Genomic DNA, 21,576 nt, shown 5'->3' on the forward strand with positions numbered 1-21,576 from the left:
TTTTGAGACGGAGTTTCGCTCTTGTTACCCAGGCTAGAGTACAATGGTGCGATCTCGGCTCACCGTAACCTCCGCCTCCTGGGTTCAGGCAATTCTCCTGCCTCAGCCTCCTGAGTAGCTGGGATTACAGGCACGAGCCACCATGCCCAGCTGAATTTTTGTAGTTTTAGTAGAGGCGGGGTTTCACCATGTTGACCAGGATGGTCTCGATCTCTTGACCTCGTGATCCACCCGCCTCGGCCTCCCAAAGTGCTGGGATTACAAGCGTGAGCCACCGCGCCCGGCAGAAGACCTTTTTAAGAGAATGAAAAGATGGGCCACACATGGGAGAAGATATCTGTAAATCACATATTTGATAAAGAAGCTATCTCTAGAATATACGAAGAGCTCTCAAAACTCAATAAAAATAGACAAAATATTTGAAAAAATATTTCACCAAAGAAGATAAGTGGATAGCGAATTAGCACATAAAAAGATGCTCAAAGTCATTAGTTATCAGGGAGATGCAAAGTAAAGCTACAATTTTGGTACAGTTTATACAATTATTAGAATGGTTAAAATGAAAAGGGCTGACAGTAGGGAATGTCAATGAGGAGGTGGAGGAACTGGAATTCTCCTACATGGCTGTTGGGAATGCAAAATGTTATGACCACTTTGGAAAACATGAGCGTATATCTACCATTTGGCCCAGATGTTCCACTCCGAGATATTTACCCAAGAGAAGTGATAGCATGCAAAGACTTTTACATGAATATTCACAGAAGCTCAATTTGTAATAGCCCCAGACTGGAAAGAACCCAAATACCCATCGATTGGTGAATGGGGGTGGGGGTGGGGGTGGGGCAGGATTATGAAGAGGCAGAAGAAAACTTTTGGGTATGATGGTATGTTTATTTTCTTAATTGTGGTGACTGTTTCACAGGTATATATATAGTCAAAACATATTGAATAGTATAAACACATGCAATTTTTGAATGCTAGTTATACTTATTATTATTTTTTTTTGAGACAGAGTTTTGCCTTTGCTGCCCAGGCTGGAGTGCAATGGTGTGATCTTGGCTCACTGCAACCTCTGCCTCCCAGTTCTCCTGCCTCAGCACCCTGAGTAGCTGGGATTACAGGCATGTGCCACCATGCCCGGCTAATTTTGTATTTTTAGTAGAGATGAGGTTTCACCACATTAGCCAGGCTGGTCTTGAACTCCTGACCTCAGGTGATCTACCTGCCTCAGCCACAAAGTGCTGGGATTACAGGCATGAGCCAACACACCCAGCCTCAGTTATACCTTAATAGAGCTATTAAAAATAGGAATTAACCATGAAGTCCAGTTGGTTGGAAAAAAGAGAGGACAGAACTAAAAACTGGAAGAAAATGGTGTACAAGATAGGAGGGAGTGATGGGAGTTAAAGGGTTTGGGGATCCTGTATTATTTGAGGAAAAATTAAGGAATGGGAAAATATTAACTGTAGTCTTTGTTGAAAAATCTATGTATAATACAAAGTTCAAGATTCAAAATAGAGGATCATGACCTCCATAATGTAGAAGGAGAAAGAATGGCATAAGAAAACAAAAGTAGGATGGGTGCAATGGCTCACGCCTGTAATCCCAGCACTTAGGGAGGCTGAGCGAGGTGTATTATGCAGTCAGGAGTTCAAGACCAGCCTGGCCAAGATGGTGAAACCCCATCTCTACTGAAAATACAAAAATTAGCCAGGTGTGGTGGCAGGTGTCTGTAATCTCAGCTACTTGGGAGGCTGAGGCAGAGAATTGTTTAAACCCCAAGAAGCGGAGGTTGCAGTGAGCCGAGATTGCACCACTGCACTCCAGACTGGAGACAGGGCAAGACTCTGTCTCAAAAAAAAAAAAAAAAAAAAAAAAAAAGGAAACAAAAATAGAACTAGTCAATCGCAAAAGGCAAGAAAGAAAGACAATAAGGAAAGGGCCCCTGGCTTTATCTCTTTCTGTTCCAGCCCACGTGTCATTGCAGATGGGCAGATCTGCTGCTTTTGCGTCAGACTCAGGGCCTTGGCACTCATATCCAGCTGTGTGAGGTGCCGTCCCAGCTGTCAGCCCCGGGTGCCTGCCTGTCACACCTTGAAGTGATACTGTTGGAGAGCTCTTCCCTGCTCCTGGGAAGACTCCCCCAAAGCACATCACAGCCCCTTGAATGTCTTAGGCGCTTTCCACCTTCTCTGTTTCTGTTTTCTTTTCCCCCACACGCCCCTCCCTCACCCACTTCCTGGATGAATTTAGAAATTTCTCCTTAATAGACCTCAGTGGATTAGAATCATAGTTTCCAATTCTTTGTCCAGAGTAAGGTGGGGAAGAGAAGGGTTTAAATGATCCATTTTGGTGTTAAAATGTTTCTTTTTGGCTGGGCGCAGTGGCTCACACCTGTAATCCCAGTACTTTGGGAGGCCAAGGCAGGTGGATCACTTAATGTCAAGAGTTCAAGACCAGCCTAGTCAACATGGTGAAACCTTGTCTCTACTAAAAATACAAAAATTAGCCTGGCGTGGTGGTGCGTGCCTGTAGTCCCCAGCTACTGGGGAGGCTGAGGCAGAAGAATTGCTTGAATCCAGGAGGTGGAGGTTGTAGTGAGCCAAGATCGCACCACTGCACTCAAAACTCCATCTCAAAAAAAAAAAGTTGATTTTAAGGAAATAGATGGACTGGTAAATGATAGCTTATTATTTTTCTTATATTTACTGTCCCAATTTGGCAAAACTAATATTTGCAATTCTTCAATATTCCTCCGTTTTTTTCTGAAGTTTTACCTCCCAACAAAAGTCCTCAAACTGGAAACCCTCATTCTTAGGGTAGGTGAGCAGTGACTTGTTGCATTCTTTCGTTTAAGGGTATTGAATAGAATCTCACATAAATACCAAAGACTGCAGATCTCAGTATTCGTGTACAAACTTAAAACCAAGGTGTATCCAAATGGGGGATTGCCAAGTGGCAACTAGCAAGGGAGTGGTCTTTCTCCCCTGCCTGTCAGGAAGGAGCTGGGCCCTCTTGGTGGTACTGTGGGAATAAGAGAATGTCTCTGAATAATGTTTGCATGTCTCATAAATCCACCGAAACCTGGAATTCCATGGATGCCAATCCTAGGTTGCCTGGGAGAGAGCTCTGCCGCACAAAAGATGTCCATATATGTGGCCTCATCTGCGAATGGAAAGGATGGGAGTGGGATGGCCCAGCTGACCACCTCCTGGTTTCCAGGAAGCCCTGGCTGCAGTAGGTGAGGAGAGATTGAGAGGACAGGAGGGTTCTTTCCTTTCATGGAAACCTCAGCCAAGGGATTTTTTTCAGGGGGGAAGCCTGCTTTTGATGCACTTCTAGGGTGCATTTTGACAGTGTATGTGCCCAGGTCCCAGCAGAAGATGTGGGACCATCTGAAACTTGCTGCTCCCTATGTCCCAAACACCTTGGCACACAAAGTGCCTGGAGCCTGGGTGCAGCCCGCAGAGCTCAGGCCTGGAAGCTCCCTTTCCACCTGGAGAAGGTAGTTGGTGCAACCCCAGCCCCGAGGCCTTGGGCACTGGCTGGCACATTCTGATCAGCTGCTTTTGCTTCATCAGACCAGCTCCACCTCCACCCAGTCCCCCTGGTCCTCGAGGTTCTGATCACACAGGCATTATTGCACTGTTTCTCCTGCCTTTCCTGCAGGGACAGGTTAAGAGGACTTCAAGGAACACTGATTCCAAGGCCCTGGTGGGAGGGAAATTGGTGCTGCCACTCCAGAAAACTGTTTAGCAAGAGGTGTCAGTAACGTCAAAAATGTTCACTCCCTATGATCTGGCACTTCCATGCATGCAAATCCTTCTTTAAGAAATCTTCCGGCTGGGTGCGGTGGCTCATGCCTGTATTCCCAGCACTTTGGGAGGCTGAAGCAGGTGGATGACTTGAGGTCAGGAGCTCAAGACCAGCCTGGGCAACATGGTGAAACCCTGTTTCTACTAAAAATATGAAGATTAGTGGAGCATGATGGCACATGCCTGTAGTCCCAGCTACTTGGGAAGCTGAGGCAGGAGAATCGCTTCAGCCTGAGAGGTAGAGGCTGCAGTGAGCCAAGATGGTGCCATTGTACTCCAGCCTGGGGGACAGAGCAAGTTTCCATCTCAGAAAGAAAGAGAGAGAAGGAAGAAGGAAGGAAGGAAGGAGGGAAGGAGAAAGAAAAAGAGAGAGAAATCTCCTCCCAATGCAGATAAAGCCCCAGGCAAAGATTCACCCACACTTATTTACAATAGCAAAAATGGAAGCAAATTAAATACCGAATGATAGAGGATCAGTTAAATAAATTGAGACACACTGATAGAATGGAATACGCAGCTGACAAACATTTTATTTATAAAAGGTTTGCAAAACAGAGAAGTGCTGGAATAAAATGATGGAATAATAAAGTGGGAAAGGCAGGATACGAAGTTGTACATACAAGATAATTGCTCTGTAAAAAGAACACTAGCAAATCATGTGGAGAAGAAAAGGGTGGAAGGAAATATAACGAAATGAAATAATACTTGTCTCTGGTGAGGCTGTGGGTGACACTTTTTTCTTCCTTTTCTTTTTTGTCTCCATCTTTACGAGTTTTGCATACTGAACAACTCCTCTTTTTAAAGGAAATAGGGCCAGGTGCCTGTAATCCTGGCAATTTGGGAGACTGAGGCAGGAGGATCATTTGAGGTCAGGAGTTCGAGACCACCCTGGCCAGCATGGTGAAACCCCGCCTCTACTAAAAATACAAAAATTAGCCAGGTGTGGTGATGTGCTATGTATCCCGCCCAATGTGCTATGTATCCAGCTGTAATCCCAGCTGCTCGGGAGGCTGAGGCAGAAGAATCGCTTGAACCTGGGAGGCAGAGGTTGCAGTCAGCAAGATCGCCCCACTGCACTCCAGCCTGGGCAACAGAGCAAGATTCTGTCTCATTAAAAAAAAAAAAAAAAAAAAAAAAAGAGCAAGAGAGAAAGAAAAAAAATAGAGAAAGAAAGAAAAAAAAAATAGTAGTAGCACTACTTTACCCCCACCCCCAGCCCCTTCCCCACGGGGCTGGCTGGACTCAGAGTCACCTTCAGGTGTCTGCCCTGTTCCTACTCCCCTCTGTTATAGACACCCACATGCACTCTGTTGCCTACTCTCCTTTCTAGCCACCAGAACCCATAGGCAAGTAACCCCTTCTAGACAAGGAAGGAGCCAAGGTTTTCTATCATTTTTCCAAAGGCAAGGAGGCATGGCCCCGGAGGGAGAATGGAAAGGCGAGCGCTCTCTGCCAGTCCTGGGCTTACCCCTCCAATGTGCGCCTGACCTGACCTGAGCCTGGACTTAGGCAGACCTGAGGGAAGTCCCCAGCTGGGTCATGGTGTCGTGGACAGAGCAGATCTTATGGGGGCAGGTGGGAGACATCACACCCCAGATGCAGACTCTAAGCTAGAGGGGTCTGAGTGTTCATCGGGCCCACTGGCCCTCAAACTCAAGTGCAGCAATCACTGGGCACTGTTAGGAATTCAGAGTCCTGCACCAAGCCCCAGAGGTGGTTTTGGCGGGTCTTGGTGGGGCGCAGGAATCACATTTTTCACAAGCTTCCTGAAGGGCTGGGGGTGCAGGTGGTTCACAGAGAAGCTCAAATCCCAGTCTCACCCTAACCTGCTCCTCCTCATTGTAAGGGTTATTGCTGAGTTTAAAATGAGGAAACTGAGGCCAGTATAAGAAAATTAAATGCCAATTTATTCAGCTCCTGGGTGAGGTTCTATGGTCCGGAGAAAGGGGTTAGAGAAGTCGCGCTGACTTCCTGGGGCAGGGCGGTTTTTACAGCTAGGAGGAACGAGCAACAGCTGGGTGCTCTGATTGGGTCTAGGGGAGCGGGATTGAGACGGGGCGGGCTGCTATTGGTTGGCGGGTTGTTGGGCGGGTTTTCCGGTGCGAGAGCGGCCAGGGTTGCTAACCGGAGCCTTCCAGGGGAGCCATGCGGCAGAGCTAGGCACGAGTGCCGAGCCTGGTGCCGGGTGCCGGGTGCAGAGTCAGGTGCTGAGTGCAGAGGTGGGTGTGTCCGACCTCCCGGCGAGGCAACCGGCCTAATACACTCATCACCAGCTGATGCAGGAACCCGTGGGACTGAGTCTGAGGACGCCAGGGAGGGAGGAGAAGGTGGGGTCTGCAGGGGAAGAAGGCAGGGCCTGAAGATGGGCACCAGGCCCAGGGGAGTTCCTGGAGCAGACAGAAACTCAGACCAGATCCTCTGAGCCTTGCCTGGCCCTGCTGAGGGTCTTCAGCCGGTTGACCTGGCCAGGGGTGGGAACATATCAGGAATGTCCCAGTAGCCAGCGGGAAGGGCAAGGCCACCAGTCTGGGCTCCAGGGCTGACAAACGCTTGGAGGTCTGGCTGGAGCATGCGGGAAGAGCGCCTGGGGAAGGTGGGGAGAGCCTGGAGTCTGGGCAGCTGGACTCTGAGGCTGAGGCGGAAAGCTTTCGCGAGTCGGTGCCGATCCAGCCACCCTGCTTCACGGCCGGCCTTCACCCAGGAGGGCCTCCTGCCTTACGCTGAGATAAACTTCGAGAAGCCCAGATCCTCCTCAGACGTGTGGAGGGGAGGCGATACCACGTCCCCCTCCGGGGCCTGGGAAGGGGCTTCCTCTTTCTCTGTGGTCTGTAAAGACAGCAGTGGGGTTTGGAGAGCAGAACCCAAATGAGGGGTGACAGGTGTGAGAGGTGGTCCCCAGGTAGCTGCTGCACCCACCCCTCTGCAGGGGCACAGGACCCAAAAACGTCTCCCTGGAACCCCCAGGCTTTGACTCATGGCCTCTCATATCCCCAGTCCGTCTATCCCCGGGGTCGCCCTCAAGGCCCCAGGCTGGGTTCTGGCGCAGACATGGCCGCCTGGCAGCCCACAGCTCTTGTCAGCCGGGACTCCCAACCAGCTATTCAGGAATTTTCTGGACCGGAAAAAAGACAATGTGAGGTCAAAAGCCCTGGCTTCCCGGGTGAAATGGGCTTGGCCCACGGCTGCGAGCGGGCAGGTGGGCGGATGCGGGGGTGTGGGGTTTGGGGAGTGGATTCGGAGGAAAGGCCTTCTTCCACTTCCTCACATTGTCTGAGTGGAGGCAGGCAAGGTGGCTCCGCAGGCCCTCCCACTCCCGGCCCTCTGTCTGTACCTGGCTTAGATACTGGATCTCTGTGTAGAGGCTGGCAGAGGGCTCGGGAATGGCGAGAGGCCTCATGGGCCCTGCAAGGCTGATCCTGGTGTCCTCTGGGTCCTGGCCATTCCCCAGCGGCTGTCACAGAGACTTGGTCAGAACAGCCTGTTCTTGGCAGCAGGGAGGGTCTACGAGCCCAGCCAAGCCCAAGCCAGAGGAGAGAAAGGTGAGAGCGGGTGGACAAGGTGGGAGGTGCCAGGAGGGGAAGAACACTAAGCTCCTCCGTGGCTCTGCCACTTCCTACCCCTCATGGTGACCTTGGACAAGCTGTGTAACCTCTCGGAAGCCCAGTTTCCTAGCTGTAAAACCCGGTAAGAATTTGTCCTTTGGGATTATAATATTCATAATAGCATCCTGTCACTCAGCCAATGAGAACTTCTGGAATGACTGATTTGTTTTCATTATGTTCTATTCTGTAAAGCAGAAAGCATGCAAGCTGCAGGTTCTCTGTGACCAGCCAGGAGACAGCAAAGTTGGACACTCCAAAGGTTCATTGAATAACAAGGGGCGCATGAAAAATTCTTGAGATGATGGGTCTGGGCAATCCATTACCCATCAGATGAGGAGACCATGGCCCAGGGAAGAGAGCAAGTAGTCCAGGGTCAGTGAGGAAGCCCATATTCTGACCTGGGCCTGGCTGCTCCCATGGGTCCTCAGATCAGAAATGCCAGGCCCATCCGTCTCAAGCTCCCTTTGCCTAGCATGTGGGCAGAGCAGAGGCTGGAGCCGGCCAAGGCCCCCAGCCAAGACTCCCAAGGCCACAGGCTGCCCTGAGGTTTCCTGGACAGCGAATCCCACAGTCCAATGGGCACTGATACCAGAGAAAGAAACTCCCATTTTCTGGGCATCTGTGGGGTATATCATCTCACTCTTTTCTATTTACGAGCATGTGAGCTATGGCAACAGGGGCTCAGGGAGCAGATGCAACTTGCTTGACATCACACAGCTGGCAAATGGCTGGGCTGGGACTCATGCTGGAAACTGTCTGACCGCAGACCCAAGCTCTTTCCCTACACCCTGCTGCCATCCTGGCAAGGCGTGCGACACATTTCTCTTGGGCTCAGTGTCTGTGGTCTACTAAGCTGGCCTTGGCTTTTCTCAATACCTAGCTGCCAGGGATGGGGGCAGAGGTGTGGATGTTTGAGCCATCTCTTGTTAGAAATGCAGAGATGAAGGCTAGGTGTGGTGGCTCACGCCTGTAATCCCAGCACTTTGGGAGGCTGAGGCTGGAGGACTGCTTGAGCTCAGATGTTTGAGACCCACCTGGGCCACATAGTGAGACCCCATTTCTCTAAAACTTTAAATTAAAAAGAAAAAATATACTAAAGAAAAAAAGAAACACAGGGATGACATATTCAGTCTTCTGGGGACAAGGTAGGAATTGGAGCAGAATTCCCTGGAGGAAGTGTGGCTGGCGAAAGAGGGGATGAGGGGACTGGGAGCGGTAAGGCGATTCCCAAATACTGCCACTCAGGGCTTTGTCCCTCCTAGCCCCGTCCATGGTGAGGACAGAGGGGGCCTTGGTGCAGGGCAGAGCTGGGGCTAGACCGGAGGACTCCTGACATCAGACCCATGAATCCATATTTTCAGCTTTGCAATTTGGTCATAACCCAGCCACTGCTGACCCTGGATCACCAGCAGCTGCAGAAGCATCACCTGTTCCAGGGTGACCGAGTTTGAGGAAAGAGCCTCGTGGTACAGAGGCCAAATCACACACCCAGGCAGCATCAAGGCCCACTACCGCATGTCCCGTGTGATTCATAACCTCTCCCCTGCCCTCTGCCTCCACTGTGGACGATCGGTCCTGTTCCAGCAAGCACAGAGGCATTTTCTGGGCTGCTACATATGCAAGATATATATCTGAGCTCATTTCTAGGTACTAGTAATAAATGTGGCAAAGAAAGAGGGAAGTCTTGGGTAGCCAGGGCTGAGTTCTGATCTGAGCTTAGCAGGCTATTCGTTTCCAGGAGTGAGGGTCTGCAGCTGTCCCAAGCTCTTTCTCCTGAGTCTGGGGGAGGGGTCTTGGGCTGTGAACTTGGCACCATTCCTCAAACCCCTTGTACTTCAGTGCAGCAGGGTGGAGGACGCAGAGGGTGCTGCAGCCAGCCTCACAGACCTCAGTTAGTTTCCCAGGTTCTGCCTCTTTCAGGCTGGGTCACTGTGGGCAAGTCCCTTTTCTTTCTGGGCCTCTATTTCTTCATCTGCAAAATGGGGGGAATAATAATGCCTACGTCATGTAGGAATTATGAGGATTCAATGGCATATATAAAGCCCCTGACACGTAGTAGGTGTTCAATTTAAAAAAAGCATGAGGCGGTTGAATGGATGGATGGCAATCCTTTCAGCAAGATCTCTTTGGGAAAGAAAATGCTGGTCTGACCCCTAACATTTCCCTCAGAGTTTTCACACCCCTCTGAGGCTCTCTCAAGGTATAAGTAATACATGCCCTCATTCTCTTTGACCTGAATGTGGGCAAAGAAAACCCCAGGCCCCTTCAATTCCACCTCCAGACTCTGCTAAAACCTATGGAGAGGCCACAAGGGAAATAAGAAAAAGAAGGCCGCACCTGATTGTGTTTACAGCGTTCTTGCCTCTGACCCTCCTGGGGTGCTCTGTTCCATCGTTCCCTCAACAAGGGCCAGCCCATCTGCCTGCTGGCCCTGTGCCCCTTACTGTCCCCTCCCTCTTCAGCAGAAGCAGGGTCAGGTGCCTCGGCAGAAAAAGCCCAAAGCAGCCCTTCCCAGGGTGGCCGGAAGGCAGCAGCACGGGAGCTGTGGCTGGTACGGGAGCTCTCAGCTTCCTTGGACCCCAGCCCCTCCTCCAGAGCTAGGTGGGGTGAGCCCCAGGTCCCAGGCCGCAGACCAGGAGGCTGGGTTTGGAGGCAATCAGTGGCACCCCCGTCTGTCCATCCACGTGTCTCCGTGACTTTTCCCTCACTCCCCTCCGCTACCTTTGGCCCTGTTGAGCTTCCTGAGACGACAACAACTGCTTCCTATAACAGCCCAAAGGCCCATTCCCACCCAAGTCCTCCCTGGGGGACCAGGCCTGAGTCTTTTGTCCTCACTGGCGCCAGGAAAAAAGGCAATGATAGCCCCCTTTTCCTGCCCCTGTGTTTAAAGGAATGAGTGGAGGCATCTCAGTCAACAGTGGAGGGAGGAGGGCCCAGATGGGGCTTCTGTGTCCTGAACCACGATGCCTCAGCTCCCCCCTCCCCCAGGCTGGAGCCCCGGCCTCGGAGGGCACGGTCTTTCCTTGCAGCAGTAGCCTTGGGGCAGGTTCCCTGCTCCCGACAATGGGCACAGGGACCCCTATTGTCTTGCCCCCTCGTCCCCAGAGCACCACCCTCAGCCTGGGTCCTAGGGCAGCCATGCTACCTTGGTCTCAGAGCCAAGGAAGGCTCAGAGAAAACATGAGGGCATTCTGGAAGGAGAAGAGCAGGGACTCGAGAAATCTGGGTCCTGTTCTCCATGTGGACCACCACCTGCTATGTGACCATGGCAAGGCCTTTACCCTCTCTGGGCCTCAGTTTCATCTTTTGCAAAAGCAGACTAGAGTTTGTAGCATTGCCAGAGTCCCTGGACCCCACCCCTGGAGGGTTCAGCTGGGGCTGGGGCCCTAACCCCTGGGCGTTCTGAAAGGGGATTTGCTTCAAACTGAGAGAAAGGTCGGGCTAGAGATCTCAAAGTCTTCCTCTGGACCCAGCTGTGATGTTCTGTGATTCTAAAAGGTGGGATAGAAAGAAAGTGCCTAGTGAAAATGCTCACATGGATCCTGGTGTCCACCCTGCCTGGCACCTAGCAGGAAATCAGGTTCCTACCTGTAAGTCCCCTATGGGCACTCTGTCCGGCTCACACCCTGAAGGGCTGATCTTGGGGCAGGAATCTGTGTGAGCCCCAAGGCATGGAGGGCCAGGTAGGAAGTCACAGAGGCAGAGCCAGGAATCCTGACTCCCATCCCCATGGGGATCCGAGCTTGGGCTTCCATGCCTCTGTCCTTACCAAGTGTGAGAGGTAGACCTCATTCCTCTGTGTCTCTGTGGCCAGTTGAGCTGAAAGAGATGTAGAAGGAGGAGCCCCTTGAAGCCAGGAGTAGTGAGGAACGGCCTGTAGCTGCTCCCAGAGTGGCGGACTGGGCCCCTTGCACATGGAAGCAGGGGCTTCCCAGAGGGAGGAGGCAGCCAGACGGGCAGAGGAGCCCCTTCCAGCTCAGTCCTTTGGGAATGACCCAGTCTTCCGAGATCAGTGCATGGAGATGATATCATGAGGGCCAGAAACTGGCTGGGAAAATAAATCTGTGTGCTAAGGACATAGCTTCTTCAGCCTTAGTGTGCACATAGGACCCCCTGGACATTTTTGTACAGTGCAGAGTCTAGTTCAGTAGTCTGGGGTGAGGGTCTGAGGGTCTGCATTTCTAGCAGGCTATCGGGGTTGCCGCTGCTGGGGGCTGGTGATCACAGTTTGAGAAGCAGGGTGCTAGGTGGCTCTGAGGCTGTGACCAGGAATGCTCCCGTCCTGAACTCTTCAGAGGGGACCTGGACAAAGCCCACATTTCCACCTAGAAGTCACTCGTGGAAGAGACAGAAAGTGGGCCCAGGACTCCCCCGTGGCCACGTCCATGGGGATGACATTGTGATCTTCCTGGCTCCACCACTTCCTAGCTATGCAAACAAAGGGCGAGCTGCATAACCACTCTGTCTCTGTGTCTCCCCCTGGAAAGTGGGTGTACTCCCCTGGAAAATGGGTGTACTCCCCAGAAAATGGGTGTACTTCCCTGGAAAATGGGTGTGCCCTCCCGGAAAATGGGTGTGTTCTCCACAGTGTGGAGATTAAACGGGATGAGTGAGATAAGCTGGGATAGTGCCTGCCACATGGTAGCTCTTATTACTGAGATTTCAGTTAATCCTTTTAGTCTTTGCCATCAGAACAGGAGCCAGGAGCCACACGCGGCCATCAGGCACTGAAATGTGACTACTTCACATTAGACTGGGTTTTGATGCCTCAATATGAAAAACATGAAAGTAGAACATGTATCATTGATATTTTCTTTTCTTTTCTTTTCGAGATAGAGTCTTGCAGTGGTGTGATCTTGGCTCACTGCAACATCCGCCTCCAGGGTTTAAGCGATTCTCTTGCCTCAGCCTTCCCAGTAGATGGGACTACAGGCACGCGCCACCACGCCTGGCTAAATTTTTGTACGTTAGTAGAGATGGCGTTTCACCATGTTGGCCAGGATGGTCTCAATCTCCTGACCTCATGATCCGCCCGCCTCAGCCTCCCAAAGTGTTGGGATTACAGGTGTGAGCCACAGCGCCCCGCCATCATTGATATGCTCATATTGATTCCATATCGAAATGATAACGTTTTGGATATGTTGGGTTAAATAAACTACATTATTAAAATTAACATCACTAGATTGGGAATAGTGGCTCATGCCTGTAGTCCTAGTTACTCGGGAGGCTGAGGCAGGAGGAGCACTTGAGCCCTGGAGTTCAAGGGTGCAGTGAGCCATGATCACATCACTGTCCTCCAGCCTGGGCGACAGAGTGAGACTCTATCTCTAAAAAATAAATACTTAAAATAAAATACATTTAACGGCACTAGTTTTTTGTTTTTTTTTTTTAACTTTTTAAAATGTGGCTACTTGAAAGTTTTCAGTTACATTTGTGGCTTGTATTCTATTTCTGTTTGATGTGTATCTGTGATTTTAGGTAAATGAGGCTTAGGGCAGTTAGGTGACTTGCCTTAGGTCGCACAGCTCAAAAGTGGTAGAGCTTGGATTTGAGCCTCGGCCTATGGAAGGGACTGAGCAGCACTAGAGACCCAGTGGCAGGAGCGGGGTCACCTTGTCTGTCCTGCTCAAGTTCAAGTGCTTGGCCCTGCATTGTCCCTGGGAGTTGGTTCCCACACAAGGAGTTGGCAATTTCTGGGATTGCTGGGAATTTCCTGGGGTCAATAGGTAGAGAAGTGCTTGATCAGTTCAGACAGGCAGGAAGAAGCTGAGAACCCTTCATTCTCCCATTTCCCCTTGTGAATTGCTTTCCTAAGGTTGTTGGCCTCGTGGGTCCCTCAGAAGGGAGGGCACAGCTCCTGACGCCCATATCTCAGATGGACACGCTGAGGCCCACAGGGTCTTTCCAGGGCTGGGTGGGGAGCTGCAGTTCTCAGTGAGGCCCCTGGCCCAGTGAGCCTCCTACCTTCCTCCCACCCACCTTTGGTTACCTTCCTTTCTCCACCGGAGCAGATGGCTGCTGAAGGTGATTAGGCCTGCGGCCCCCAGAAGGCTCAGCAGCACTAGGACTGGGGCCAGGATGCGGACCAATGGGATGGACAACCTGGAGATGAGACACAAGGAGCCTAGTGGCTGTTACCAGACAAGCCAGAGTCTACATCCTTTGGGGGTCCCAGGTACAGGCTGAGAAAGCCAATCCCTAGCGTGAAATCCAATTCAATGCAGCAGACTTGTGGGGGCAGGGCGGGGAGCAGGAGCACTTAGTGCTATTGGCTCTTGACAAACATTATTTAATTAGCGCAGACCCTGAAACCAGGCTGCCTGGGTTCAAACTCTAGCTCCGCTACCTTCTAGACCTTGGGTAAGTGACTAAACCTCCCAGGGTGTCAATTTCCTCCTTAGCAAAATGGCTGCGGTGAGGATCAAACAGGTCAGGATGTATAAATCGCTTAGTTCAGAGCCAGACACATGCCCGGCACCCTGTCATTGTTAGCTGTCAAATTCCACATCCCTGTGTAACTAGATAGGAGTGGCCCAATTTCACCCTGGAGAAACTGACATTTGAAGCAATGAGCGACTTGCTAGGTCACCCAACGGTGTGAAGGAAAATTCTCAGCGGCTTGTGTTTGGGCTGGTGTCACTGGCACTGGCATGGGGGGCATCCTGGCATTCTAACTGTGAGTCAAGCCATATCCTTTGTCTCTCCCAAGATCAGAGTGCACTAGGGGCCACGATGTCCCATCAGCCCTGTCTGGCATGGAAGGCGCCACTGCCTCCATTGCCAACCCCAGGGTTCACTTTCAGCAGGGTCTGAACTTGCCAGCAGCAGCCTGGATGTTGATAGCTGAGTGCAGTTACAATCCCCGAGAGCCAACCCTTCAGGCTGGGACTCCAGTTGTAAGGAAAAAAGTTGTTTTCTTTTGGATTCTGAATTTTCATGCTTGGAACAGGGCTTGGTGCAAAGTATATGGGCAGGAGCCCCCGACTGGGGTGGCTGTGCCTGATGTGGGGGCAGGGAGAGAGGTGGGGGTTGGGACCCTGGTGACCCTTCACCCTGGACAGGCAGCAGGGCTGCTGTCCTACAGTGCAAGTTGTCCACTGCTCAAGGGCTGCAGCTGCAGGCTATGGCCATGACAAGTGGATGAGTCCACTTAGAGGAAAGAGCACTGGGTTCCTATTTGCTCAAAGGCACCTTGTGGTTTAGTGATGGCCTGAAAGGGGACGTGGGTGCCCTGGGGCTCACCTGGGCTTAGAGCTGCCGTTGCTGAGAGCAGGACTGGCGTCCTCAGCTGAGGTGGAGTCCAGGTGCATGATGGGGCGGGAGCTCCCTGCAGGAGGAGAGGTCGCTGCATGAGGAGAGGTCGCTGCATGAGGAGAGGTCCCTGTGCACTGTGAGTTTCCTTCGTGCCCGTATCGGGAGGTCCCTGGGAATGGAGTGGCCTTGGCCACTGTCTTCCCCTGCTTGGCTGTGGTTACTGCCGGGTAGAGCCCAGGAGAAGCTACAAGTCCAAAAGCAACGTCTCAGCATCCTTCCTGACCCTTGCATCCCAGCATCCCCAACCTCTGACCCTTGACCCCTGCACCCTAGCCTTCCTGGGACCAATTTCTCAGAACATCCCCAGCTAAAGGACACCCCAGTAAGCAAACAGATCTAGAGGGAGTCATTTTAAGGAAGGAGACCGTAGATCAGGCACACTCCACACCTGTGCCTAATGTTCAGTCTCTTTCTCTGTCTGTAGCCTGCTCCCTCTGTAGGGAGGCACAATCACTCCCCTTCCCCACTTCCATGACCCTTTCCGGTGACCACTCCTGCCCTCCCCTGCAGTCCCAGCCAATTGCCACCTCCTTCCTCACCAGAAGGGCAGGCCCTCCCATCACCACCATGTGCCCACCCCCCACCACCCATGCCTCAGTAATGCCCTGACCTCCTTCAGCAGCCATGAGGCCAGGCAGGGCAGGTTTGCAGGGATGAGTCCAGAGGTCAGGGCCTAAGGCCCCTGAGACTCCGGATGGCACAGACAGAACACAAGCTTTGGGGTCAGACTGTGACCACTTCTGGGCTCTGCCACTTCCTGTGTGACCTTGAGTGAATGACCTAACCCTGCTAAGCCTCCACTTTCACAGCTGGACAACCCAGCTCTCAGGCTTATGGGACACCTAGGTGGCCATAAAGCATCGTGTCTGAGGCCTGGTGTGGTGGCTAACACCTGTAATCCCAGCACTTTGGGAGGCCCAGGTGGGCAGATCATGAGGTCAGGAGATGGAGACCATCCTGGCCATGGTGAAACCCCATCTCTACTAAAATCCAAAAAATTAGCTGGGCGTGGTGGCACATGCCTGTAGTCCCAGCTACTCAGGAGGCTGAGGCAGGGGAATCGCTTGAACCCAAGAGACAGGTTGCAGTGAGCTGAGATCGCACCACTGCACTCCAGCCTGGTGACAAAGCGAGACTCGGTCTCAAAAAAAAAAAAAAAAAAAAAAAAAAAAGCGGCTGGGCACAGTGGCTCATGCCTGTAATCCTAGCACTTTAGGAGGCCGAGGTGGGTGGATCACCTGAGGTCAGGAGTTCAAGACCAGCCTGGCCATCACGGTGAAACCCAATGTTTAAAAAAAAAAAAAAAGAAAGAAAGAAAGAAAGAAAAAAGCATCATGTCTGGTACCAGGCAGGCACTCACTGGCTGCTTCTGTGAGAAGGGTGGCAAGGGACAGGGACGGAATTGCCATTCACTCACTCAATCCTGGGGGCTGGGTTTGCTGAGCTTTTGCCTTAGGCTGCAGGCTTGTCGTAGCCATACGCTGGAAGGTGGGAGAAGGGGAGGGAGGACAGCAGGGTCCTAGAGGAAAGGGAGAGGCTGCTCTCAGGGGCGGCGCCACTCTGAACCCCTTTTCCTTCCTTCGGAGCAGCTGGCAGCTCTGCCACCTGAGCACAGAGCACTGCCATCTTTCACCTCGGCCAACCAGGAGCCACATGGGGGGTTCCGGCAGATCCCTGGCCCTCCCCTTCTGCAGCCCCCTTAGCCTCTCTCCTGCCTAGCTCAGACCCTCAGCTTCCCCTGTCCCCACCTGCCTCTCAGCCTGCTTCTTCCCTGCCACCCTTCACACTACGCCAGTTTTGTCTCTAAAGTCTGTGTTGGATCCCAGCCCTCTGCCTTAGAACAGTCAGTACCTCTCCATTGCCTATAAGCCGAAGTTTTAACTTTTTAGCATGCCTTTCTTTTCCTTTTTCTTTTTTTTTTAGATGGAGTTTTGCTTTTGTTGCCCAGACTGGAGACTGGAGTGCAATGGCATGATCTCAGCTCCTTGCAACCTCTGCCTCCCAGGTTCAAGTGATTCTCCTTACTCAGCCTTCCGAATGGTTGGGATTACAGGCCTGCGCCACCACGCCTGGCTAATTTTGTGTTTTTAGTAGAGACAGGATTTCTTCATGTTGACCAGGTTGGCCTTGAACTCCTGGCCTCAAGTGATCTGCCTGCCTTGGCCTCCAAAAGTGCTGGGATTACAGGCGTGAGCCACCGCGCCCGGCCTTTTGCATGCATTTTAAGGCCTCTTAAACTCAGGCTTCAGACCAGGCTCAGTGGCTCATACTTGTAATTCCAGCACTTTGGGATGCCAAGGCTGGTGGATCACCTGACGTCAGGAGTTCGAGACCAGCCTGATCAACATGGTGAAACCCCGTCTCTACTAAAAATACAAAATTAGCTGGGTGTGGTGGTGTATGCCTGTAATCCCAGCTACTCGGGAGGCTGAGGCAGAACTGCCTCAACCTGGGAGGCGGAGGTTGCAGTGGGCCGAGATCACACCATTGCACTCCAGCCTGGGCAACAAGAGCAAAACTTCATCTCAAAAAAAAAAAAAAACAATCCAAACTACTCAGGCTTCAAACCACCTGTCAGCCTGGCCTCTTTCCCTGTTCGGTGCTCCAACCATAGCGTTGTCCTTTATTCCTGACGAAGCCAGCCTCCTGCCCACCTCTGTGCCTTGGACTTGCTGTTCCTCTGTGTGAGATGCCTTTCCTTTCCATCTCTGCCTAACGCACTTCTCTCTGTTCTTCAGCACAAGCTCAAGGGCAACTCCTCTGTAACGTCTTCCCTGGAAGCGGCGAGTCTCCTTCTCCTTCGTGCACTCATAGTCCCCTGTGCATGGCTCCAGTGGCACTGATGCTCACTTACACTGCAATTTCTTGTTTACTGGGTCTACCTGCTAGGCTGAGACTCCTTGTGGGCAAAATGCCTATCCTTTGTGCTCAGCACAGTGGGCAGAAGCCTGATGCAACCGACTCCCGAGGCGCTACTCCAGTCCTCTGCTTCCCCAAGTGCGTCTGTCACTGTCATCTCCCAGTCCTTGCTGACTGTGTATCCTGGACTCCCTCTTTCTCCACCACCCTCTTCTACAGATTGAGTATCCCTTATCCAGAATGCTTGGGACCAGAAGTTTTCAGATTTCAGAATATTTGCCTTATATTTGCTGATTCAGCATCCCTAATCCAGAAATCTGAAATCCAAAACACCCCAACAAGCATTTCCTTTGTATGTGTCATGCCGGCATGCAAAAAGTCAACTTTGGAGCATTTCGGATTTCTGGATTAGGAATACTCTATCTGTAACATTAGGTCAGTTTATTCTTGCATTTTTCTAAGTAGGTGATCAAATCTTTTGCAAATAAAGAATATTTATCTTTTCCTTTCCAACATTTATACTTCTTAATCTTGCATATTTCATTGCCTAGGACCTTCAGGCAAAGATGAATAAAAGAAATGATAGTAGACTGGCCGGGTGCAGTGGCTCATGCCTCTAATCCCAGCACTTCGAGAGGCCAAGGAGGGAAGATGGCTCGAGTCCAGGAGTTTGAGACCAGACTGGCCAATATGGTGAAACCACACCTTGAAAAAAAAAACGACACAAATTAGCCAGGCGTGGTGGCTGTGCCTGTGGTCCCAGCTACTCTGGAGGTTAAGGTGGGCGGACTGCTTGAGCCTGGTAGGCAGATGTTGTAATGAGCCAACATCATGTCACTCCATTGCAGTCTGGATGACAGAATGAGACCCCGTCTCAAAAAAATGAATAAATAAATAAAAAGAAAAGAAATGATAGTGGGCACATTTGTCTTTTTCTGACCTTCCTGGAAATTCTCATGTTTCACCATACTCAATGGTGCGCTGAGATGGCTCACACTGGCTCCTAAGAGCTAACAGCTAACTTTTCAGGACTTGGTGAGATAGTTGTTAAACTGTGGATGGCTGGAGATTGGCCACGGGAGGAGCAATGACACCACAGAAATCGAAAAACACTACAAATGAGAGCATCCCCCAGCCTGTTAAGCATTTACCAGCACACCACTGTCATGAGGCTTCTTCATTTAATATCCCAACTGCCATCAGAGAGAGGCCAACAAAGTCTGAGCTAGGAGGGTAATATAGTAATGTACACATTATATGCAAACAACTACAAATGAGGGTAAATAGAAAACACAGGTAAACTTGATCATAACTGGTAAAAATGACCTGTGAATACTGACAAGAATTGGAAGAGGTAAGAGAATCTCGTAAATAATGAAGAACAGATTCAATGTGGTTTGATGCTGCTGCTATTTGGCAAGTTTAACTTTATTTCCCTAAATTAAAATAAAGATCCATGGCAAAAGGACTAAAAAAGTAATAATGAGGGGATCTGTTGGTGGTGGGGCTGGGCCTGGGCTTGGGATATGTCCCAGCTAGAGGGCCAGGAGAGGAATAAAGCAGACATCAAAGCCGGAGATGATTGTGTTAGAATCCTAGTTCCACCACTTCCTGCTGTGAGACCTTGGGCAAATCACTTAGTCTCTTGGAGCCTCAGTCCCTCATCTGTGAAATGGGACCACAAAGACCTACCTTGCCCTCACTGGCCAGTAGACCAAGGCTCCCACTGCCCTGGGCCCTCTCTGGCTTCTTTCTCCTTAGCTCAGCAGATCCAGGTGGGGTTCTGGGCACCCAGAGAGGTGCTTTATCCTCTGCTTGGGCCCCATGGCTCCAGCCCCAGCCCCTCAGTGCCCCTGCATTTAATAATTCCTCCTTCAGGCACCCTACCCAGAGGCTGGTTCCGAAGCACTCTAGCACCTGTGCCTGGACTTCAAGATCGGGGGAGGTGGAGGCCAGGAGGAGAGCGTTGAGGGCACAAGCAGAGTGAGGCTGGCATGGTCAGGGTTCAGGTGTGGCTCTGTGCTCAGGAATATCTTGGACACCAGGCAAGGAGTCTTCCTTATCCCCAATATGTCCATCTTGTACCCAACCTATGGAAATCTCCCTCCAGTACCTCTGGGCAGAAAGGAATGGCGCCGAGCCCAGCACTGGACAGATCTGGGTCCAGTCCTGCTCTGACATCTACTAGTGGTACCTTGGGCAGCAAGAGCGAGAGTGGCCAAGACTTATGCGGCTCCCTCTGTGCCCCAGGCCTTGCTCAGTGCTTGACCTGCATGATCTCCCTGAGGCAATAAGGTTGGGACCAGGACTACGCCCCACCATCCCTCCCTCTTCCCTCTGCAGCGCCTGTCCCCAGCGGGGGGAAGGAGAGATATTTGTTACCTGGAAAGATGACCAGAGTGATCTGTAAATGCTTATTGACGCCCTTGACCCCACACCAGTACTTCCCAGCGTCTTTCAGGGTGAGGTTCCGCAGGGTCACAGTGAATGAGAGCTCCTGGCGGCTGTCACGGATGGACACCCTGCCCTCCGTTGTCTCCTGACCTTCTTCTCCCGAATAGATGGTGCCGGCGCAGCGGGAGAAGAAGAGGCCGACCTCCCTGCACCAGTACTTCCGGTAGTCCCTCAGCTCTTCCCTGTAGGTGAACTTCAGGGACACAGTGTCCCCCTCGAACCCGCTGATTTCCTCTGGGCCATGCAGGGCTTCATAACCTAAAATCACAGGAGGAGTGGAGGTTGGAATAACCAGGATCCATGCACCAAGGTCAAGGCCAGAGCTTCCATTTTGGGAGGAGGAAGGAAGGCTTAGTCACCCCTTCTGGGGACAGGTTTGGAAAGTCCAGTACTCCTCTCCCGCTCTGGGGCAGGGCTGCTGATGTTTCCCTAACCCTGGCCCATTTGATAGCCAGATAGACAGGAGGGTTTCTGGGTTTTTGTTTTGTTTGTAGACAGGATCTCACTGTGTTGCCCAGGCTGGAGGGCAGGGCGCTCCTGGCTCACTGTAGCGTTGACCTCTGGGACTCAAGAGATCCTCCCACCTTAGCCTCCCACTAGCTAGGACTATAGGTGTGCACCCCCACGCCTGACTAATTTTTTGTTTGTTTTTTCAAAGAAACGGGGTCTCACTATTGCCAACTGAACAACTGGCATCAGTTGAAGGATGCATCCTGATTTTTTCAGTGTTAGAAGGTAAAGAAAAAGAAAGCAAAAGAATTGATGGAACGTGATCATTCTCCATCTCTCAGGGTTGTGGGGAGAGGCACGGTAGAGAGTCAACAAATATTTGCTGAGTTTAAAAGGACAATCAGATGGGGGTGTCTTGTCTGCCTCCAGGCTTGGCACAGGGTAGAAAAATTAAGATCAGAGAGGCAAAGCAACTGTCACAGCCACCTCGCCAGGAGGGGAAACGCACGAGTGTGGGAGAAAACCTGGTTCTAGGTTCCAGAAACAGCAATCGCGCCCCAGCACTGCCCCGCTCCCCTAGGGCTGAGGAGGCTGAGGATGGTTGGGGTGGGGCTCAGGCAGTCAGGAGGTCCTTCCCCTGCAGACCCCAAGGGTGAACCCCACATCCCTCCCAAGACCCCCACCCCATCTCACCTGGGAGCACCAAGCAACCCCATAGCAGGACCAGAAGCCGCATTCTGGGCGCTGGACACCGCGGGAGCAGACACTGGGAACTGTGTGCTGCTCTTCAGCCACGCGGGGCTTTAACTTCCTCTAGTCGCGTGAAACCAGGCCGAGGAAGCGAGGGGTGGGGCGTGCGGGTCACCCCTCCGCAGGCCCAGCGGGGGGGCGCCTCTGCCTTCCCTTTAATGACCGCCCACGCGTGCCTACCCCGGCTCACCTCCCAGGACTGAAAACCCACGCTGGTGCTTCTTTCTTAACCTGTGGTCCGTGCACCCTAAGGGGTCTGTGGGTCGAATTCAAGGAGTCCATGTATTCGCATGGGAAAAAGTTACATACCGACTTTCACTGACTTCTAATGT

General features: G+C 51.7%; 1 protein-coding gene across 6 annotated transcripts; it reads right to left on the bottom strand.

Annotated features, from left to right (window-relative positions):
• Positions 1–6,082: 6,082 nt before the first annotated feature.
• Positions 6,083–21,310, bottom strand: CD300LG (CD300 molecule like family member g). 6 transcript variants are annotated; one of them, XM_032279472.1, is made up of 8 exons: positions 21,188–21,310; positions 19,973–20,302; positions 16,149–16,250; positions 14,660–14,744; positions 13,407–13,519; positions 11,187–11,236; positions 7,147–7,266; positions 6,083–6,641 (listed from the first exon to the last, which is right to left on the bottom strand). In XM_032279472.1, the coding sequence occupies exons 1-8, from the start codon at positions 21,228–21,230 to the stop codon at positions 6,531–6,533; spliced, it is 954 nt and encodes a 317-aa protein (XP_032135363.1). In that variant the 5' UTR covers positions 21,231–21,310; the 3' UTR covers positions 6,083–6,530. The 6 variants fall into 6 exon arrangements, with proteins under 6 accessions (XP_032135363.1, XP_032135361.1, XP_032135365.1 ...); XM_032279470.1 differs by having other exon boundaries at positions 14,660–14,915; XM_032279474.1 differs by lacking the exon at positions 16,149–16,250.
• Positions 21,311–21,576: the final 266 nt, after the last annotated feature.

Source organism: Sapajus apella, unplaced genomic scaffold, assembly GCF_009761245.1.
Source record: "Sapajus apella isolate SASKATOON/1434 unplaced genomic scaffold, GSC_monkey_1.0 scaffold12, whole genome shotgun sequence".
In the NCBI taxonomy this organism is placed as follows: Eukaryota; Metazoa; Chordata; class Mammalia; order Primates; family Cebidae; genus Sapajus; species Sapajus apella.

Bases quoted from the DNA above. Each gene is read 5' to 3' on its own strand.
- CD300LG (XM_032279470.1), bottom strand. From the start codon at position 21,230: ATGCGGCTTCTGGTCCTGCTATGGGGTTGCTTGGTGCTCCCAG. The intron at 20,303-21,187 runs GTGAGATGGGGT...CTGTGATTTTAG, and splicing joins GGGTTGCTTGGTGCTCCCAG to GTTATGAAGCCCTGCATGGC. The intron at 13,520-14,659 runs GTGAGCCCCAGG...TCTCATCTCCAG, and splicing joins AACGGCAGCTCTAAGCCCAG to GTTGTCCATCCCATTGGTCC.